The sequence below is a fragment of the Centropristis striata genome, chromosome 13, assembly GCF_030273125.1.
Source record: "Centropristis striata isolate RG_2023a ecotype Rhode Island chromosome 13, C.striata_1.0, whole genome shotgun sequence".
Taxonomy (NCBI): domain Eukaryota; kingdom Metazoa; phylum Chordata; class Actinopteri; order Perciformes; family Serranidae; genus Centropristis; species Centropristis striata.
In genome coordinates this window covers 3639193-3660587 of record NC_081529.1, presented here as the reverse complement: position 1 = coordinate 3660587, position 21395 = coordinate 3639193, and the positions used below count along the sequence as shown (strand labels likewise).

Here is a 21395-nt window from a genome sequence, read left to right as displayed (position 1 = left end):
TTTTGAAAGGCAAAGGCAAACTTACTTTCTTTATCCTTCGTCCATTCTTCATGAACACAGGATGAAAACTTCAAATCCCACATGCAGAAATGTTTCTGATACATTGACATTGCAAAGTGTGTTTGTGCTCATGGTAAGCATTATAAAAAATATTGTGAGGACCTTGGAAGAATGTCTGTCAATGTCTGAGTGTCAAGTCTAGTCACTCTAAATATCTCTACTGTCGATAAAAAGCTACAAAATGCCCCCAAAAATTAAAAGTCTAGACCCGTGTTTAGTACATTTTTTAAATGTTTTGTGGTCCTTCACACATTTTAGGGATGTTTTTGTGAGAATTTGATGAAAAAGCAAAGGGGAAAGAGATCAGGTCTTAAATTCACTGGCTCAGAGCTTCAGAATTAGTGTTCATTGTAGCAGTTTTATTGTAACCAAGTATCGTCGGGTATAAAGAAGCTACAGAGAAAGGTGCAAATTAGTCGATGTTTAATGTCTGTTGGCCTCTGGGAAGATTTTAATGTGGTAATGATTTTTTGGGGGGCCTTTCCACTACCTCTTAATAGTTGAGATAAAGAGGCTACTGTACTGTATAGTACTGTACAGCATACAGACGTAGTCTCTCAGGAAGTGTATGTATTGTGTTGACTGGAGAGTAGCCCTGATTTGTCTTGGCCACCTTTTTGTTATAACGTGCCCACTTTCATTAGCTTATTTGCTCATGGTGTTTTACATTGATCTACAGTTGAGTACACAATAGTAAAAGCAAAAGCAATTCTGTGAAAATGACCATCCTGTTGTCTTTGTAAGTGTGGCCTGTAAAGCCCTTGGAGATGATAGACTACGATTCCAGTCTCTATTGGCTTCATAAACATGAACTTGAATTGGCAGCAGCCGTGGCCCTTTGGCGGCAGAAGGCTAAATTATTAACTACATCTTCTTTTCATCTCTGAAATGCTTAACCAATGTCGAGATTTTGCATTTATTGTCAGACTCTCTTTTACTCTCTTTTTGAAAAGACAGTCTATCTTTTTTCGGGTTACTTTGTGAAGGCTGTTGATGCTACCATTGAATCAGGCTTTTACCATCTGAAGGGGCGTGCATGTGCATGTGTAGAACAGCCGAGAGGCCAACGAGCCCTCTCTCTCTGAAATGACAAGGTTTCCTGTCATGGATTTGATTTTTCTTAAGCCTGAAAATGGGGCAAAAAGGAGCTGCAGAAGTACATTTCCTTGAGTGGTTACTATCCCAGTTTTACATTTCTAATAACTGATTTATTTACCACTTGGGGGCAGCATAAACAAGCTGTGAAAACTGTCATATTATTATTGCCTATTAACTCATTGAAGCCTGGAAAGCGGATACGTCTTTTTTTTAGTATTTGTATAAGCTCTCAAATACTTTTTGAATTTCGTTTCTATCTGCAGAGGCTGAAAAATCTATTATTTAGCAGAAGCGTTGACACTTCTGTTGAATTTCCAGAAAAACTTCAGGTTTTAGGGGCTTATTTTAAAATCGCCCAGAGGTTTTACAGCCATTCTAGGCCTCAATGGGTTAACACACCAGGCCGAGACAGAGCAACATAATTATTAGTTAGGAGTCATATTTTAAAAGACACCTGATGAACGTTAGACCAATATTCACTCTGGTTTTGGCTCTGTTTTTGTTCTCCACCAAGTCCTGAGAAACAAACGTGTCTCTCTAGCTGCTAAACACTCCACTGTGTTCACTAACTAGTTTCTGCTGAGCAGGTGTGCAGTAGTTCACATGCAAGTTGTCACGTGACCCATTGAAAATATTGAAATATTGATTATAGCAGCAAAAGATCAAATGCCCAACTTACAATGTACATTCAGGAGAACAAGTTATGGTTCGTAAGGTCAAATTTAGACCTTTTAATTGTAGCAAATTGAGACCACATTCAATTAGACCCATGCATCATGATGTGCATATTACTCAAATAAATATTTTAACACCTGTATATGATTCAAGTATCACAATTTATTACAAAAACTAGAACTTTTTTTTATCTGTCCGTGTTGCCATGCTTTAAGCATATAACAATACAGTATAAAATCTCAACCCAAAAGTCGGATAGTAAAAGCAAAGATCATAGATGCTGACGCAGCATTTACAGAAGTTAAGACATGCTGTTACTGTACAGAGAACATTCCCATTTAAGTACAAACATCTGCAAAATGCGTCATTATCATCAATGAATTGCATTTTACAACAAACGATCTGATCCAAACCTCATTCGGAGTGTTATGAGAAACACCTCTTTTTCTAAATTAATTTACAACAAAATAAACACTAACACTCTGCAAATCATAATGAATGTGCTGAGATTTTTTTTCAACAGCCCAAGGCACTCAGGCTCCAATGTTGGCAATAAATACGTCATTCTTTACACAAAATCACGTCAAGCAGGTGGTGGTAGGGAAAGAATAGTGAGAGAGAAACAATGTCGTCTATTTCATGACCCCTTGAAGAGCACGTTCCGTTTAAAGAAGTCCACCTTGTCCTTTTTCACAGTGAAAATCCCTGGCAGTCGAGACAGAAAAGACGTTTGAAGAAGTCAGTCGTTTTGTTGAATCGCGTGACATCTGTTGGCTATAAACTACATGACCTCCTACTGTATTTTTGATGCTGGCCTGACATTGTGGTCTCCGAGAGCATCCTCTGCTCTCCGGAGCGACATCCACTTGCTTTTTCCAAAACCACAACTAGACCTGACGGTGCATTCAAGCACCGCAGGATGCCAAAGTGTCCATTTGCAGTGACCTGTCCCACATGAGTATCTGGTAAAAATCTATCAAGTGTCCACAAATGATGTTTTCAAATATCTATAATAACTCCAGATGCTATTCTTTGAAATAATCCTGATCTTTCAAATTATTTTACCGATGCCGTGACAACAGAGTGGCTTTAACAAATGCATTGATCTTCTCTTCCCTGCAGTTCAGTTGAGCTGGCGACAAGCTTCAAATGTCCACTTCGAGGCACCTCCGTAAATATCAAGGCTCGTCTCCATCCACGCAAAAACGTTGCCCACTTGCGCCTTGCTGCTGCATGTCGCTAGATTGTATATCTCTCCGACAGATAGCTTCCGATCCCAGATGTGAAAATTTGCCAGGTCCCCAACAAAAGCTTGAGTGGCATCAAATCCTCCTCCGAGCGTGTCCTGTGGAAAAGACAAATGGATTTAATCAAGGATGATGTGATTTTTCTTCTCCGGCAGCTTCATGGAAAGAACAAAATTGCCTCTTGGATTATCTGGATTTTTTTTTTTTTTGACTGATTAAATTGAACGAGTCATCTTCAATACACTGGGGTTCTTGATGAGTTCCATTTAAAAGATCTAATCACCTTAATAAAGCTATTATGTGATTTTCAGAGAGGTTGGATTTGAAAATTGAATTTTTTTATGTCACAATGAAATGGAAAAATTACTTTTCCACCTTGTTAGCTAATATTCCACGTCATGACACGCACCTCGGGCCAAAATCTAAAAATATAGTAAGTTATAATTCTATAAATTATCCAAATCATCATCTAAATGACGTAAAAATTGCCATAGTGTAGAGTGGCCGCTGGTTTTTCGACGTTGCAGAAGAAAAGATATAGAAAAAAATATATTTTGACATTTTATATAGTTTGGACGATATACATCATCATATTGCCCATCCCTACACACACCTAAACGTCTTTTGATAATGCCTATTCGGGCCTGACTTATTTATCGGCCGATATTGGCCCATCAGAGACATTTCCGTATCTATCGATATCAGCGTGTTTGTTATAAAATGTGTTTTTTTTCAGGACGTCATGCCAGAAAACAGTGACAATGCTACACCACGCCATTATCAAGCATTAGCATTAGATTTAGAAATGATGTTAGCTATTTATTTTATTTTTTATTTTTCATTCTTTTTATTTAAATAGTCAATAAGTGATTTTAAAAGTTAGAGTACTGGGGGTTTTTTTTTAGCTATTTATCTTTTTATTGCTCTTTTTTAATTTCTACAAATGGTTGATAATATAAGTCAATGTATGCATAATGAAATTAATCGAGGTGTTTGTTAAGAAAGTAGCTTTCTGAGTACTGCTCCACAGTCCACATAGAAAAGGTAAAAAATTTGCTCTATTGGCTCATATATTGGTAATTTGTGAATTATTATCGGTCTCAAAAATCCCAAATCGGTCGGTATCTTATCCATATGCATTATGTCCCGCCCCATCATCCTGTTTCAGTTAATAAAGCAGTAAAAAAGTTCTCCAAATCTACTTTATGTGTGGTTTGAAGCACAAGGTGTGGCCTACATGGAGTGTGTTTTGCGGTTACCTGCTCTTGCCCGAGGATCAGCAGGCCCTGCGGTTTGATAGGATGATATGGAGCCAGATTCTCTCCACTCCCCCTCTTGACGCCATCTTGGAAAGCTTCCCAAACCCCATCACGAGTGGTCCAGGTGACGCAGATGTGATGCCACTTCCCATCATTGATGAGGAAAGGCAGCTTAGCAACCTAGAAGAAGACAGATATGACGTGAAGGTTTGCTGCAGTGAGCCAACACTCACACACTCCCAGTGAAAAATCAATACATGGCAGCATCTCTACTCAGCGTTACACATGCCTTGTCGTTGATGAGTATCTCCATTGGGTTGTTGCCCCACTCTATGAGGACCAGCTCGTTGGCTTGACCCGGAACCGCGTAGGAGAAAGGTGTGCCCACTCCTGGAGACGCGTTGGATTTGAGCCACATGCACACCGTGAGGGCGTACATCTCTGGCAAACTCTTCTTCACTTTTGCGTACATGTAGTTGGTTCTCAGCGGGAACGTGAGCTGGAATTTATCCAGAGGCCTGTTTTCCCTTTGACCTGCGGAGAAGAAATAGATATTTTTATTTCATTTTGTCAAACACAGATATATCATCCCAACGCACACATTCTGGGGATTTACATACTGCAGGAATTACACGTTACACAACAAATCCAGATTTGCTTTAATCTCGCATGATAAATCTACCAAAGGAGTGCTGGCCTTGTTAATCATTTCTGGTTTTCTTCCGCTGCCACACCTCACTATTTTACTGCCACACTTCCCCCCCTCTTTTTTTGTGCATTATGGCACCAGAGGGGTCCCAAACCGAGAGCGCACCGTGGTTTAACTTCTCTAATGAAGGTCGCTCACTGCGTGTCTGAAATGGTTTAATCTGCATGAATTAGAGCAGGAAGCTGCAGAACACACCGGGCTGCTCCAGCTTTGCGCGGATGAGTAAAACATTAAATCGACTGCTGAGGTCATAAAAGCTTATAATGCCGAACTGCGCTGGATGTGCAGAGAGTAGATTTTTTCTCTCTCTCTCTAATTTTCCTCATCATATGTGCCACACTGTGGCGATCTCCTCTCGATTGCTGATAAAAATCACTCCTTGATCATCGATCCTTCCACCCCATCCACATCTACATTACCAACTCTCCCACATCTGCTTTACTTTCTGTGCGCAAACCCCCCAACTACCTTTCTCCAGGTCGGTGATCCTCTGGTGGAGAGATGTGAGGGTGGACTCCACTCTCCCACGCTGCTCCGTCTCATTCCGGAGTCCGGGCTTCCCCTCCTCGATGCTGTTCACTCGGGACAACACCTGCTTCTCCAGGTCGTCGATTTTACTTTGGAGCAGGTCTTTGAGGCTGTTTGCCTGCACCGAGTTGTTACTTCTGCTGAATTGCTGTTAGGGTGGAAAAGAAGGATTTTACATGTATGATTGACTTTCTAGACTTAATGCATAATTTCTGGACAAGCAACTTAATGTTATAAAGTATTATATCTGGTGAGATTTATTTTTATCTTCATTAGATCACAAGATTTAAGAGATCTGAGTTGTCTTTATTGTAATAATTATTATTTTTGGTGTTGAGAAAAGTGGTGTGGAGCTTTGCGCAGAGTGACCCAAAGTGTTAAAATGTCCCCAGAAGCAGCAGCCTACCTCCAGGTTTTCTAATCTCTGCTTCAGCGACTGTAAAGTCTGTGATAGTTGCGTCAAAGTGTCAGCGGGGCCCCTCGATACATCCCCCATTGTGTTTTTGGTCCCAGCGTCTTTCCTCCTGCCCCCCGGCCGCGCGTCCCCGGGCTCGGCGCCGCTCTGGCTCTCACACCGAGCCAACTTTGAAGTCAGTTCTCTGATAGTCTCTTTTTGGTTCATGATCGTCTCTTTCTGCTGCAAAACCGTCTCCCGCAGCTGCATAACGGTGGTCTTCAAGTCCTCACCCGGCACACTGTTCTGCAAAGTGGCTGCGCAAATGTCCATATCCTTTGGTACGGACGTGCAAATGAACTGCGTCTGCCCGCCAAAGTCTTGACACGAACTCTCCAAAAACAGGCATGAAAATAGAAAAAGTCTCCAACAGATTCCGTTCTTCGTGGCCTGCATGTCTGCGTCTGTGCCGGCTTGTGGTTTAGTTTTTGGTTGACGAGCCGCAGTGGCTTGACGCGCTCGTGTCCCCTTGTTGTTGTGATCCGTCTGTGGAAGTGCAGCCGTTTTTATACAGCGAGCCTGGTTCTGCGCAGAGCAGGTTCACTGCATCACGACCGGAGGGGAGGGAATCGCGCTGTCCCTGTTTAATCGGCTCCAGGAGCCGCGTCACATTCAGGAGATGAAACCCATTTTGCTTTCAGGCTCCCACATGTTAAATCTTTCATCACTTCGACTATTTGTCATTTCTCGCTGTGTATTATTCATCTGGAAAACGCGCATTTGTAGGCAGTAAAGAGGGGTTTGCATGCGTGGCAGGGTGCCAGGAGAGCCAGCTGTGTTTGTTTTGTCTTTGCGCACGTAGAAAACTCACACACACACACACACACACACACACAGACACAGTGTAGGTGGATGCAGATCAAAAGTTACTGCAATTTGTTGTCGGCGGAGTCCCCGCAGACTCAGCACCAAGGACAGCTCCGACCACATCACATTATCACAGAGAGCGCAGGAGCGTCTGTAGATGCTGCTTAGTTTTCAGTTGTTGGTGCCTTCCCGCCCTCTGCGTTCAGCCCAGCTGAGACTAGTGTGCACATTCACTTAGTCTAAACATGGAGACTGTGTTTCATTTATTCTACTTTTTCTCTATTTTCTCTCTTTCTTTCCAGTTTTCGTGATCAGGCGTACTTATTCAGTGAAGATTTTTATTATTCAGGTCAAACTGATGGAGTAGCTCAGAGTTTCTCCTTTTTTCCAGCCAAGGACACCTTACAAAACAGAGAATATATTAGAGAAAGTGTCGTCTTTATCCCTTGGAATAAATGTAATACATATCTTTACAAGTCTATAGCGGATGGAATGCAAGTAGTACATTTACAGTGTAAGTACTGTACAATTTTGAGGTACCTGAGTATTTATTTATTCTTAACAACCTGAATGGGGGCATTCTGCAGAGTTCTTTAAAGTACATTTTGATGCTGATACTTTTGTACTTTTACTTCAGTAAGTTTTGAATGCAGGACTTTTACTTGTAGTGCAGTAATTCTGCAGTGTGGTATTAGTACTTTTACTTAAGTAAGGGATCTAAATTATTTTTCCACCACTGATCTATAGTTGTCATTATGTGAAAGAATAATACAAGAGAAACATATTCTTAGGAATATTAGACATGTATTACTTACGGGATTATTTACAGCAAGGGTGTCATTATTGCATTATATATATATATATATATAGTTACAATAGTAACAATAGTTACAATATTCAAACACAGTTATCATAAACAATTAAATACAAATACAGCCATCACAACAACACTGAAGGAGCCTCAGTAGAGACTTATAAGGAGCAGTCACACTGAAATTAACCGATTGTGATCAGTTCAGACAGTTTCAAGTCCTTTTGCAAATTATTCCATGATAAAGAGGTGTAACTAAAAGCTTTCTTACCTAACTCCGTTCTTACTCTTGGCACCAGCGTCTGAATAATATTTTGAGAGTGTAGACCATGTTGAGTTGAGAGGGACGCAGCCCAAGAACAGATTTATAGATAAAAACTAACCAATGAGAGAGCCTGCGAACACACAAAGATGGCATTTCAACTGAGGGTGTGTCCCCTGTCAGGGTTTATTTTGCAATAATGACTGGCTCACTGTACATTATCCCATTTATCACGCTGTATTTTCTACAGAAATCAATAATTTGACACAAATATTGAATACACAATCGAGTATCCAGCAGAGATGTTTGATGAACATGTTTGCAGATTCTATGGGTTGTAGATTTGTTAGGTTCGAATGCAATCTATGAAAAAATGCGATTTAAACAATTTTTTGATGTTATAAGTTGAAATAGGAATCATTTTGTAATAAATAAAACAAATAACTGTAGTGTGTAGTACACGACATCAGCAATGGTGAGCCTAGGTTGTTTGTTTTTTTTGTATTGTTTTTCCTTACTATAAGTATAAGTATTATTGTTATTGCAATGCATACAGTGTCCTTCATGTTTTGTTTTGGTTTTGTTTCTTGTTTCTTTTGTTTGTTTTTTTTTGTTGTTGTTGTTGGGTTTTTTTTTTTTTTTGGGGGGGGGGGGGGGGGGGGGGGGTAATTCATACAAAAAACAAAAAATTATGTGAGCATTGGTCCAAGTTTTCTTTTGTGAATGTTGTATTTTTGTACATGTTCTGTACTATCAGCGCTCAATAAAAATAAATGTCAAAAAAACAAAAAAAAACAAAAAAAGTACATTAATAAATACATGCATGCATTTTTGATATCATTATAATTAAAATTAATGAATTTAAAAACTTTTCACAGACCCCCGCGGCTCCTCAGACCCACTTTTTGAATCGCTGGCCGAGCTAATTTATACCGCATACACACACACACCTTATTCCCAAGGAGCCTCTCTGGCAGTGGCGATCTGCTCTCCACATCACTGCTATAATCATCTCTCAGTTTCTCAAATGATAATCTGTCCCCAAGCAATTTACCCTATCTATTATTCAGGAAGGACACTTTTATTATTTTTCCGTTGCCCACTCGGCTCTTATCTATTCAGTCAATGTTGAGAAATAAAATGAAAACATTTTGAATAAGTAATGAAAACATATCGGCTCTCAGATTAAAATTGATTTCTTTGGGAAGGCACAGCACGAGAAACAAAAGTCTGCATGTGACAAAATAATATTAGATGTAGGAGGTTAGATAGGTAGCAGTGTAATTATGATCATCTATAGCAGGTCTGTAAAGCTAAATGCTTTATAGCTGCAGGTGCTTTTCTTTACAGGCTGCATATTAACACTGAATCACCAGTTAAATTGTTGTCAGGAGGAAAGACTTCATTTCAGATGACAATCTAAGATCTGGTGCAATATATTGTATAACTGTACCAATCTTATTAGTGGGTGAGAATGATTAAGCATTTGAGAGAATGGAAAAACTTCAATCCTAAACTTTCCTGTTCCATATTTCCATGACATCATTCGTCATAAAGTTATCTCTGTTATGTTTCGAATGACATAACAGATTTTAGGATTTTAAGAAGTCATATCGAGATGATCTCAAAGTACGTTATGCAAAGCAAACAGTGTTGTAATATGTGAGCATTCGCTTATTGTTTATTTCTTTTTATATCTCTTGAACGTCTCTTGTGGATTACTACAATAACGCAGCAACATCTATGAGGAATGAAAAGGGAGAGAGGTTTAGTGACTTTACTCTGCGTAATCCCAAGTTGATGGACTGATTTTGATATTATGAAAATAAAGCTTAAAGGTGGTGGAAGTAATTTCTTTTGAGCCTTTTAGTGTGGCTTGGAATTCATAAGAAAAAATGGATTTTTAGGTTATGTAACTCAGGAGTTTGTGTAATAGGTTGCTACTGGATGGCTGCTTATTTCAACATTTTTAGGAAAGCTATGAATGGGCTGGAAAATACAGGTCATCATCAACTTTGTGCAAATCTGAACCAACCAAATGCTTTTTTTTATGGCACTCCAACAGAAGCAAATGTGGAAAGCAGTCACAGAGGCCCAGCCGTAGAAAGGCTTTCAGCTGCATTACTTTTGGGTGAGATATAAACAGACAAAAAGCTTAAACTTTATTACATGTTATGCAACGTGAAGCTTTGCACTCTGGTCTCGTCAAAGCGCCCAAGCTTGCAAGGCAAAAAAAAATTAGAGTAAATAATTTTTCTCTGCACCATATCAACCATCTGGTAAATTTGTGATGGTTATATAATTACATATTAGAAACTACAGTGATTTTCTGTTCTGCAAAGGACATTGTATGTGTGTATGTATCATTGTATGTGGTTATAATAGTTTTGGATTTTTCATTAGTTTTAGTTTTAGTTTCGTTGTGAATTTTTGTTTTCAAATTCAGTTAGTTTTAGTTAGTTTTTTGAGTGAGTTTTCTAGTTTTGGTTTAGTTTTTATTTTTTGAAAATGCTTAGTTTTAGTTTAGTTCTTATTAGTTTTAGTTTTTTTGTAATGGGCTGTTGGGTGCGAGATTGAAATAGATCATAATACATTTTGCCTTTATTTCCTTTGGTTTATTCATCTCAGCCCCAATATGGTTATTAACTCTTACAGTTCCAGGTGTTTTGAATTTTGGTTCTAGTTCCCAGTCTCAGTAAACATATTCACCATGTGTTGCATGTTCAAATAGAAACACTGAATTATGAATGAAAAAAGTTGACAAAAACGAAAACTAAGGACATTTTCACTATAATTTTAGTTAGTTTTGTAACCACGCAATACAGTTTCAGTTAGTTATCGTTTTTTAAAAAACTCTAGTTTTTATTTTTATTTCAGTTAACGAAAATGTTTTTTCAATTCTAGTTTTCGTTATTTCGTTAGTTTTCGTTAACTATAGTAACCTTGGTATGTATTACTTTCCAACAATTGTGATCATATTCTGTGACTTGACTCACTTTTGGTACCAGGTCTTTTTCTCCATTTTGTATTCCACTGGAGATAGGAACCCTTCAGTGCGGGTCGCTTTATCAGCTGATCCCCATCTTCAATGCAACATTCTCTGAATTCTCTCTTTGGCAACCAAACGGAACAATGTCTGTACTTTGACATTTGTACCGTGAAGTGTTGCAGACTACCATTTTTAAAAATTAGGGTCAAGTGAATAAAAAACAAAAACATGCGTTCACTTGGCTATTTAAAAGTCATGTGGTAGTCAAAATAAGAGCACAGTGTGGAAACAAAACTGACCACAGAATTTACAAGAAGTCTGTCAAAATAAGGTGCCTTGAATAAAATATACAAGAACCCTTATTCTCCTTCAAAATAATTCTTATGCAATCATTAAGACCAGTGTATATGATGGAATCAACATGGTCTCACAGGAATCCGTGAAATAGCCACGGATTTGCTTAACCCCAAATCCGTGGAATAGTCACCGAATCACTCAAATTTCCGTGAAACTGACACGGATTTCGCTACAATGCAAGTTAATGACAGTTATATCCCGTGGCTATTCCAACATACAAAGTGATTATGTACATTCACTGAGTGAATATTTAGAAAATAAAACATATATTTCTCGCTAGAAATGTGATCAAAATCCATTTTTATGCAGAAACTAAGTCAAAATATTGATTTTTTTCACAAAAAATGAGAGAACTGTCCGCCATGTTTTTTGTTCTGACCGCCGGGACCTTGAAAGTCACGTGACTTGGAACAAACCAATAGGAACAAATATCCATGGAATAGCCACGGGATATGACTGGCATTAACTTGCATTGTAGCGAAATCCGTGTCAGTTTCACGGAAATTTGAGTGATTCTGTGGCTATTCCACGGATTTTGAGTTAAGCGAATCCGTGGCTATTTCACGGATTCCTGTGAGACCAGGTTCGATGGAATAGAGGCATTAGAATGTGTGAGAGGCCACCAAATTTGAAAAAAATTCAATGGGGGACCCCCCTAACCAGCTATTTTTCCACTGGCTGGCTGCTCCATGTCCTAGTGGAAAGCATGTTGACAGCAATTAAAAATGACACAGTAGGATAACAAGATAACAAAGATTCTATAATACAGTATCTCCCGACTGAGAAAAATGTTATGTGAGGTGTTTGCTCTCATTTGGCTGTCAAGGTATTATTAGGTTTATTTATTAATGAAGACAACATTCTTCTTGAGGTAGTGCACATTCAAAGCATCTGAGGTTGCTGAAACCTGAGTACTCATTCTGCAAAAATGAGTAGTGAAACCTTCTTGATATGAATTGATACTTTGATTTTTTTTTTTTAAACACTACCAGCTACCCTGTACTATCTACAACATTTGCTAATGGAAATCCAAAAAGAGCGAGTAGAGAGGAGCTGAGCCATACCATGTAGTGGAAAGATGGCAGTGGACTCTGGAGGGCTCGTTGTATGTACAACTGCCCTAACAGTATCCAGCTGTCATGTAGTAGCTTTAAGGGCCCACTTAGGGTGTTTTCAGGGTAGCAGTGGTTCACTGTACAGTATATATGCACTTTATGTGTGATTTTTATGCACACTGTTCATTGCACCTTATTTGTTTCATAGCAACAACATTTTTATACTGCATATTCATATTTATTCTGCACTGGAATTCTACTCCTTAATACATACTCCTTCTTTAGACACTTTATTTTTATTTTTACATTACATTTTATTGTATTTTATTGTATTTTTATATTTTATTGATTGAAGTATGCCTAGGTTGTTCTTTTTATTTAATTATTTAATTGTGTTGTTATTGTCTCTGTGTGTAATACTGCTGCTACACTTTTTCACTAATTTTCAACACTAATTTCCCAGCTTGGGATAAATAAAGTCTATCTATCTATCTATCTATCTATCTATCTATCTATCTATCTATCTATCTATCTATCTATCTATCTATCTATCTATCTATCTATCTATCTATCTATCTATCTATCTATCTATCTATCTATCTATCTATCTATCTATCTATCTATCTATCTATATTTATTGGAGGATTAAAGGGGTTTATAGTTGTCGTTGCAAAATGAGCCAATATGAGTGGGTCCCTTTTTTCCTGGTCTACCCCGGCATCCAAAAATGTTGAAATTATTAATGAGCAGAATAGACAAGCGACCGAATAGTAGTTTCGATATTTTACATTTTAGTTTGGATTGAGTTCATCCGACTGTATGTACTGTATAATCAGGCAGAAACGCTGAGACATCTTCTACCCTGTGGGACCAAAGTAGCATTGCAAGATGTCCAAAGTCTGGCTCTCATTATGAATTCATTACTTAGCGCTTCCCACACAAACACGTCTCAGAGCCATATGCCTAAAGAAGAAAAACCTTCACTCTTCTGCACACCTCAGAAACAATACTGTACCTCTTTCCATCACCTTTAATCCTCCCCTGCCTCTCCTCTCCTCTCCTCTCCTCTCCTCTCCTCTCCTCTCCTCTCCTCTCCTCTCCTCTCCTCTCCTCCAGGCATAAAAAAACTCAAATCACCCCGTTGTTTGTAGCCTTTCCAGTCCCTCAAATTAACATTTTCCTCTGGATGCCACAAGTTCACCCTGAAAGCATATCGAGTTACGCTGTGATTTAAAAAACAGCTGTTGAATTTATAATGTTGTTAGCCATGGCGTGCATGAAATAATAATAGGGTTTAGATGAAATGATTATTTGTTGTTCCGAGTTATTGTGCTAGACATGACAGCACAACAATATGTGACACTGGAGATACTAATCTCATACAAACCGCTGCCAGAGACTCTTATGACAATCCTACACATTATACTAGCACGGTTCTGCCGGGCTGCTGTCCACCTGTTGTGGTGAACAGTATCTCCTTAATAATGCATTCAAACACAGTGGAAATGCTTTCTCCAGCACTGGAGATCAATAGTTGTAATTTCACATGTTGGCGTTCTGCCCTGACTGGCTTTTTTCCCCCAGATTTCTTTCTCCTCCCCACCTTCTGCTGTGGTGTGGCGAAGGCCATTAAGGGGAGAAAACAGCCAGAGTTTGTTGCTGCTGTTGTCTCAGCACGGACAGGTGCAGTTTTACCAAAATGTTTATTTTTATATCCATGACATGCATTGCATTATGGGGTTGTTAGCAGACAGCAGTGGACAGTTTTAGCAACATTCTTCATTTCATTGTGCACTGCAAAAAAAGAAAAGTTGGGTGAACTCCAAATTTCAAGGCAACAAAACTTCGATAAAATTTTAAGTTGGACAATTAAACTAAATATTTTAAGTTTTGTTTTTGAGTTTGCTCAACTCTGAATTTCTCTGGCACGATTGTAATGCCGCTATGAAATGTCAGCTAATGTTGCGACCACAATTTTGAGTTAGCATTGATACGCTAATGGCTACTATTGTAGCTGTAACAAGCAGCGCCGCTAGCATCAGTTAGCAGCTAGCATCAGTTAGCCGCTAGCATCAGTTAGCTTTCGCTAATGACCGAATTTCACAACAAAGAAATAAGAGTTATCAGAACTATTGTCCCTTGTTGTGAACCCCAACTTAAAGATATAAGTAACAACAACTCACCAACTTGTTTTTGAGCAGACAACTGGCTTCCTTTGTTGTGCTAACTTACATTAATACCCTAAATGTCAGTAATTTATATTTCCAAGTTTTACCAACTTAAATCACTGTTTTAGGCCAAAAAATACAAGTTTGCTTTTTTGCAGTGTGGGAATTTTTGAAAGCAGCACTAAAATAGATGAGGACTCGGAAATAAAATAGCAGACAGTTAATATAGTAGGCAATATCGTAAATATAATTTCAGACACAGCCTGCTTCATTAGATATTTCCTGTTAAAATTCAGTCTTCAGTTCAGTATGGCTAGTTAAACACTAATGCATTCCACATGGTTTGGTTTATCTTGTGACAGAATATTACAAAAGGAGGTTGTGTAAAAAAAAGAAAAGAATCAATTTGATATCCGTACCAAAATCGAGGTATCATTTTGGCTTGGTTATTGAAAGTTTTTTAATAATACCCAGCCCTAGTTTAAATTGACGTATTTTGCCAAAAGAAATGACAAGTTTAGTATCATTTTAGGGAATCTGGCAGCTATTTACCTATTCCCAAAGTTTATATTTTTCATGACAGTGTCTTTTGGTCTCTTGCCAGCATATTTTCTGTTCTTCAGATCAATTTTACATGTTGCCTCTGTCAGTTATTTCATGTAACTGAAGACAAATTCAGCGTAGACACGAGGTTTAAGTATTCAGTATCTGACTTGTTAACTAACTGTATAGTTTGGAAAAAATAAGAGACCCAAGACGAAAGTTGCAGAATCAGAGAAAAAGTTGCAAATACAAATCAGTCTGCTACTTCAGCACCATGGACACTGCTATGAATGTTTAAATACCCAGCACAGCCAGAATGGTGATCATTTACAATCATTAATCATGTTCCGTCAACAAAAAATCTATATGCATTTTGAAGATTTGCATGAGAAAAGCTGGATGCATACACCAAATATCTGGAAAAACTTTAAAAAATGTGGCTCAGTTGGTAGAGAGGTCGTTACGGATCAGAAGGTTGGTGGTTCGATCCCATGGCAGCCTACATGTCCAAGTAGCCTTGAGGGTGGCACCCAATGGTGGCAGGTGGCACCATTGGGTGCCCTGGTAGCCTCGGCCACCAGTATGAATGTGTGTATGAATGGGTGAATGAGCGTAGTGTGTAGTGTAAAGCACTTTGGATAAAAGCATATATAAGTGCACCCCATCTACCATTTAACATATGTATAAACGTTTTTAAACGGCGTCTTCCAACAGACGTCTCTCCATTTTCTCTGATGGGCGGCTAAAGTCGTCCGTTAGCAAACTCTTTATTGTTGTTATTCCTCCACTTCTTCTACTGTTTACTGCTGTATTAGCCTACAGCAATACATTACACTGCGATCTTCTGACCAAAGTACGTTTGTACAGCTTTGTTTATTCGCTCTAAACCAGCTGATGGAAATGTCCCTGTTAGAGCCATTTTGTACAAGCTGATAAATAATTCAGATTTGTATTTCATAGTTCATAGTTCTTTATTGAAGTTGTAAGAATGCCTATTGGTTCGTAGGAATTGCACTCTTCTTATTGGCTGAGATGTGTGTAACGTCATAATTGCTTACTTTGTTTTAATTAGGATTATGGAGACGAGGAGAGCACACTAGTTTTTGACTGTGCTCATAATTATTATTATTTTTGGATTGCTGCAGTTTATTGTTTGTAATGCTCAAACGAAAGGTTTCAATAAACCATAAGAAAGAAACTGTGGGATTTTTTCGGCTTAAGACACGCGTCAACTACATCCTCACGCTCCATAATTGAAGTGTGCGTTTTAAGTAAAACTAGACGGAGCCACACTAACAATCCCTAATTCGCAAATTTCGACATTTCAAAATGTTGCTTCACATTTATGTCAACATGGCTATTGTTAAGTTACAGTCAGAGGGGGATGGTTAACAAGGAGGATGTAACTGTCAAAGTAACTGTAAATAATGTATGTTCCGGTTGAAAACACAGTCAGCAGGATAGTGGTATAGAATGGTTTGAAAGACTTCCCAATAACTAAAAGATGAATTTTGTTATAACAGTCCCTCTCATGCATTCAGGAGCCATTAAATCCCAACTGATTCCTTCACAGTAATTAGAGAATTAGCTGCACACCTTCGTATATGTATAGTATGCCTGATGAAGTTAAAGGTCCCCAACACTGATGTTCTCCACGTCCATGGAAGCACTGTGTGGAAATGTCTCTGATAAATACTGGAAGGTATTTCATCATTCCTATGAACCTAAGCCTAATTAAGCCAGCCTAGCCATACCAGAGGGGGGAAACAGCTGCCATTTTGGGGTCACTGGAACTTAAGAATGCAGTGGCTGGTTAGAGCGAGGAAAATGTCATGCAGTTGCCAGCACAGTGTATAAAGCAAAAAAATGCCCAGAGAGGCTAATTAAGACAAAGACATTTATACCCGTAACTTCCCATCACTCCCTCCTTTTTGAGTTATTTCCCACACGGTCTCCAGATGGAGTTTTTCATACAGTATAGTTGCTGTCCTTATGTTTTATTAAAGGTTGTGATTTAATTATTTGCCTTCTGCATGAGCTGAGAGCCCCTTCTGAAATTGATACGATGCATCATGTGACATTGGAATCATTTTCTGTGCCGAAGTGACAGTGCTGCTGAAGCTGATGAGGAAATATATAGAACAATATGCACATGGAAGTTTTTTTTTTATCTCATTGCCCAGAATATGTGATGATTAGATACAGAATCCTTAAAGTTACTGTTGTAGATAAGCTTTTACAGCCCAGTCATTCATCATTTAATTTTTCTGATCTAATCTGCCGTCAGATGAATTTGGAGTACCCACATGCTGTATTCATGGAAGCTTTATGGCCTATGTTTGTGTGTGAGTGATCAAACTGGCTTATTGCAGAGCACTCTTACCACCACTGATTGCCTTTGCTGTCTTGTGCATGTTTGGATTTTATAGATCATCGGTTTTTATGGCTTTAATACTTTAGTCTTTCTCTCTTCATGCTGGCCGTGTGTTTGCTTCTCTGTGTTTTTTTATTCTTCCACTCAACCACAGCTCATTTATGGAAATGATTGAGCATAAAATACATCCAACTTGTGATTAAGAGCAGATCCATGCTTGCCCAGGGTCCAAAATTAACTTTTTTTGGTCTATTTTCCAATGGCTGGTAAACTGAAAAAAATTGCCGGCCAAATAATTTTCACCCAGCCATAAAACTGCATGAGATACGATGTCATTAAAAACAGGGTTTGAAATATTGGGGAGCTACGGGGAGCTTGGCTCCCCTGAAAGACACATAAGCTCACCAGAAAGCATCATTTGAGAAATTCAGGGGCAGCTCTAAAATATAGTAATTTTTGTTGCCACATTTTTTTTCTGTATAAATTTGTATTTCCCTGTGTGACTTTCAGTGGTACGGTGAAGGAATAATGGATAGGCCTATTTCTTCACATGGCATCTTATTGGCCTTCCTTTCTCTACTTCTTTTACACTCAAAGGGGTAGGGAAACACACGTTATGGACAAATACTATTAACACTAAATTCAATTAAAGGGGCAATTCACACATTTTAAACATTAACCACAAGAGAGAGTGCTACTTAGCCTGTGAGAACAGCTACTTATAATGTCTTCTGTGGCTCTAAGAGAAGTTTTGCAAATCTAAAGCAATAACCCATCATCAGGGTTTCTCAGCTTGTGCTCAAAACAGGCATTAGAAAAGAATGTTGTTGTTTTTTTTTCGAACCTGGTCTCACAGGAATCCGTGAAATAGCCACGGATTCGATTAACTCAAAATCTGTGCAATAGCCACGGAATCACTCAAATTTCCGTGAAACTGACACGGATTTCGCTACAATGCAAGTTAATGACAGTCATATCCCGTGGCTATTCCATGGATAGATATATTTTCCTATTGGTTTGTTCCAAGTCACGTGACTTTTAAGGTCCTGGCGGTCAGAACAAAAAACATGGCGGATAGTTCTCTCATTTTTTGTGAAAAAATCAATATTTTGACTTAGTTTCTGCATGAAAATGGATTTTGATCACATTTCTAGCGAGAAATATATGTTTTATTTTATAAATCTTCACTCAGTGAATGTACATAATCACTTTATATGTTGGAATAGCCACGGGATATGACTGATTCCGTGGCTATTCCACGGATTTTGAGTTAAGCGAAATCTGTGGCTATTTCACGGATTCCTGTGAGACCATGTTGTTTTTTTCCTAACAACATCCCAAACTTTTAGTTAAATATTGAATTACTTGTTAAATATGAACACATAATAGGCACTTTATAAACAACATTACAAAGATAGGTCAGGTTTAATGCCTTTACTGAACCCTTTGGACACTTACTGGCATAATGTTTGGGATTTTTATATATTTGATCATTTTTGTACCAATGTATTAATACATTTGTATAGAGGATTCAGCTTCTTTAGCCTATTCAAAGTCCTTTTCCATATGTACGTTTTTATTATTTTGACTGTCTCTTAAACTGTATTAAAGAAGAGGATGTAGTCACTATGATGTCACCTCAAGGTTTTGAAGCTTTAGGTTTATTATTTGGCCGTTGCCATCTTGTTTTTTTGGAACCAGAGGTGACCAACGAGAGGGTGAAGCTGGGGAGGATGCTAATCATCAGCTAACGATACATTAGCTAGCTCGCTTTTGTTAGCGAGGTCCATCCATAAATCAAACAGCCGACTCCTTACAGTTTCTTTTAGTACAACCAAACAATGAACAAGAAATTTTAGGCAACCAAAATGTTATTTAACTTTGATGAACTGAAAACACGCTGTGAAAGGGTCGACTTTGTGAGACGAAAACACACAATGTGCAGTAGTAACAACTTGTCAACGACAATGTAGCCCCGTCACAAAGCATTCTCTGCTTCATCATCTATTTTACTCGGAGTGGGGCCACCATTAACAAAATGATCATTATCCTGTCTTTAAAAAGACTTAAAACTAGCGATTAACACCAGAAAACTCATGAGGAAAATGTTTTTTTGAGTCATTTTCTTAGAGACTTCTATGAAATCTTTTGCAACCAATGGAGACGCCCCCTGCTGGCCATTAGAAATAATTCAGCTGTTAAGGTCAAGGTTGCTGCTTGGACTAAATGGTAAATGGATCTACACTCATACAGCGCTTTTCTAATGGCTTTGTGACCACTCAAAGTGTTTTACACTACAGACAGCACTCATTCACCCGTTCACACACACATTCATACTGGTGGCAGCGGCTACCCTCAACGGTGCCACCTGCCACCATTGGGAATTCAATCATGCACCAATGAACGCAGCATCGGGAGCAATACCGCCCTACCGGCTATATACGTATATATCTACATTATTATAAGCTCTTAGCTAATAATTACAGATCTCTGTCATCCTTTGGTAACCAGAACTTGGTTTCTACAGCACATTAATTGCTCTTTGTCTTCTTATTGCTATTGCTGTTGTATTTGACTTTTATTTTGGGACGAGTTCAAGTTGCAAAGTAGTTTTTCAGTATCACATCACATAGGGCCATGTGGAATTAGGTTTCAATCTCAGCTCAGATTCCTTCAGCACTGTTGAAGACTGCTTTCCGAGAGGAAAACTTGCTTTGAGTAACAGTGAGACAATTCTAACAGCAATTTCACTACTGGTAAGCCATAAATGTGAATTATTATTAAACAGAACCTAAATCCAAGTGAGCACAGCCTTACAAAACTACCACACCACATGCACATGATTTATAGATTTTTCCTTTAGATCCCGATAATCCAAAATTGGTTTTCTATTTGCATACAAAGTGACAGATGTAAGTGAAGGTTCAGCATAATGTGCAAATTATATGTAAATGTAATAAAATACCATGGAAATTTAGACCACACACTGTAACTCACTCCTACTCTGATGCCTTAGTCATTTCTTAGGATTATGACATTGTTCTGTAACTTAGCCTCATGTGTTACCACAGTATATGACATATGGAAATGTTTTTTCTATATGTTTGTTACATGTGTCCAACAGTGAGCAGCTAGCCAAGCATGAGCTTTGTGTAGGTGGGAGCCTCATGCTTGGGCACCACTCAGCTGTCAAAGAAGCTGTGGAAGCATGACGTGCTGTCAAGAGATGCAGTCTAATGAAGGAATGTACTCTCGCTGAGCAACACAAAGAAAAAGTGACAGACTTGCTCAAGGCCTCTGTCTGGCACCTTCTCTGCAGGAGAGACTGAAGACATCATGCTGGATCACGCCTAGCAAGAGAAGTAAAGGTTGCAGAAGAAAAAGTTATGTCTTTCTAACTTATTAAGATTCAAACCCACCCACACTGGGTTGGAAGAGGGAAAGATTGCTGCCTGTTTTACTGATCAACAGAAATTACAAAACTTGAAAGATTTAAAGATTCGGTGAAATCCTGCTGCTGTCTGTTTCAGATGATCGCGCGTCTTCAACATTACATTTTGGGGTTTTTATTCGGCTAATTAGTCCTTTTGCAGTTGCAATGTCTAAACTGAAAAGTCTTAATGAAAAGGTACCCTGTAGAGTTTTTGCCCAACAGTAAGTTTTTATGAGTTGGCTCGCATTTTTGTTTGTCTCACAAGCACACAAGTACCACAATACACATTCCTGCAGCAGATTGCACACTTTTCTACGTATTAACAGTCAGTGGCATGTGCAAAGAAGTGCAGGAATTTGCATGTAAATGCAGTGAATAAGAAAACTGAGCCTGCAAGCATAGATGTAAATTATATGAAATTTCACTGTATGATGACGAAAATGCATTGAACGTGTTTGTTAGACATCGAGGCTACACAGAATGTGTTTTCTAAATAACAATGAATAATAATGAATGATAATAATGAAAAATTGACTGTTACTTTACAATAAACTTCCACAATGGAC

At 38.5% G+C, this 21395-nt stretch overlaps 1 protein-coding gene across 1 annotated transcript; it reads right to left on the bottom strand.

The window, feature by feature from the left end:
• Window positions 1-1979: 1979 nt before the first annotated feature.
• Window positions 1980-6514, bottom strand: nptx1l (neuronal pentraxin 1 like). Its single transcript, XM_059347487.1, has 5 exons — window positions 5983-6514; window positions 5517-5724; window positions 4629-4873; window positions 4340-4519; window positions 1980-3178 (listed from the first exon to the last, which is right to left on the bottom strand). Exons 1-5 carry the CDS (start codon window positions 6424-6426, stop codon window positions 2957-2959), a joined length of 1299 nt encoding a protein of 432 aa, XP_059203470.1. The 5' UTR covers window positions 6427-6514; the 3' UTR covers window positions 1980-2956.
• Window positions 6515-21395: the final 14881 nt, after the last annotated feature.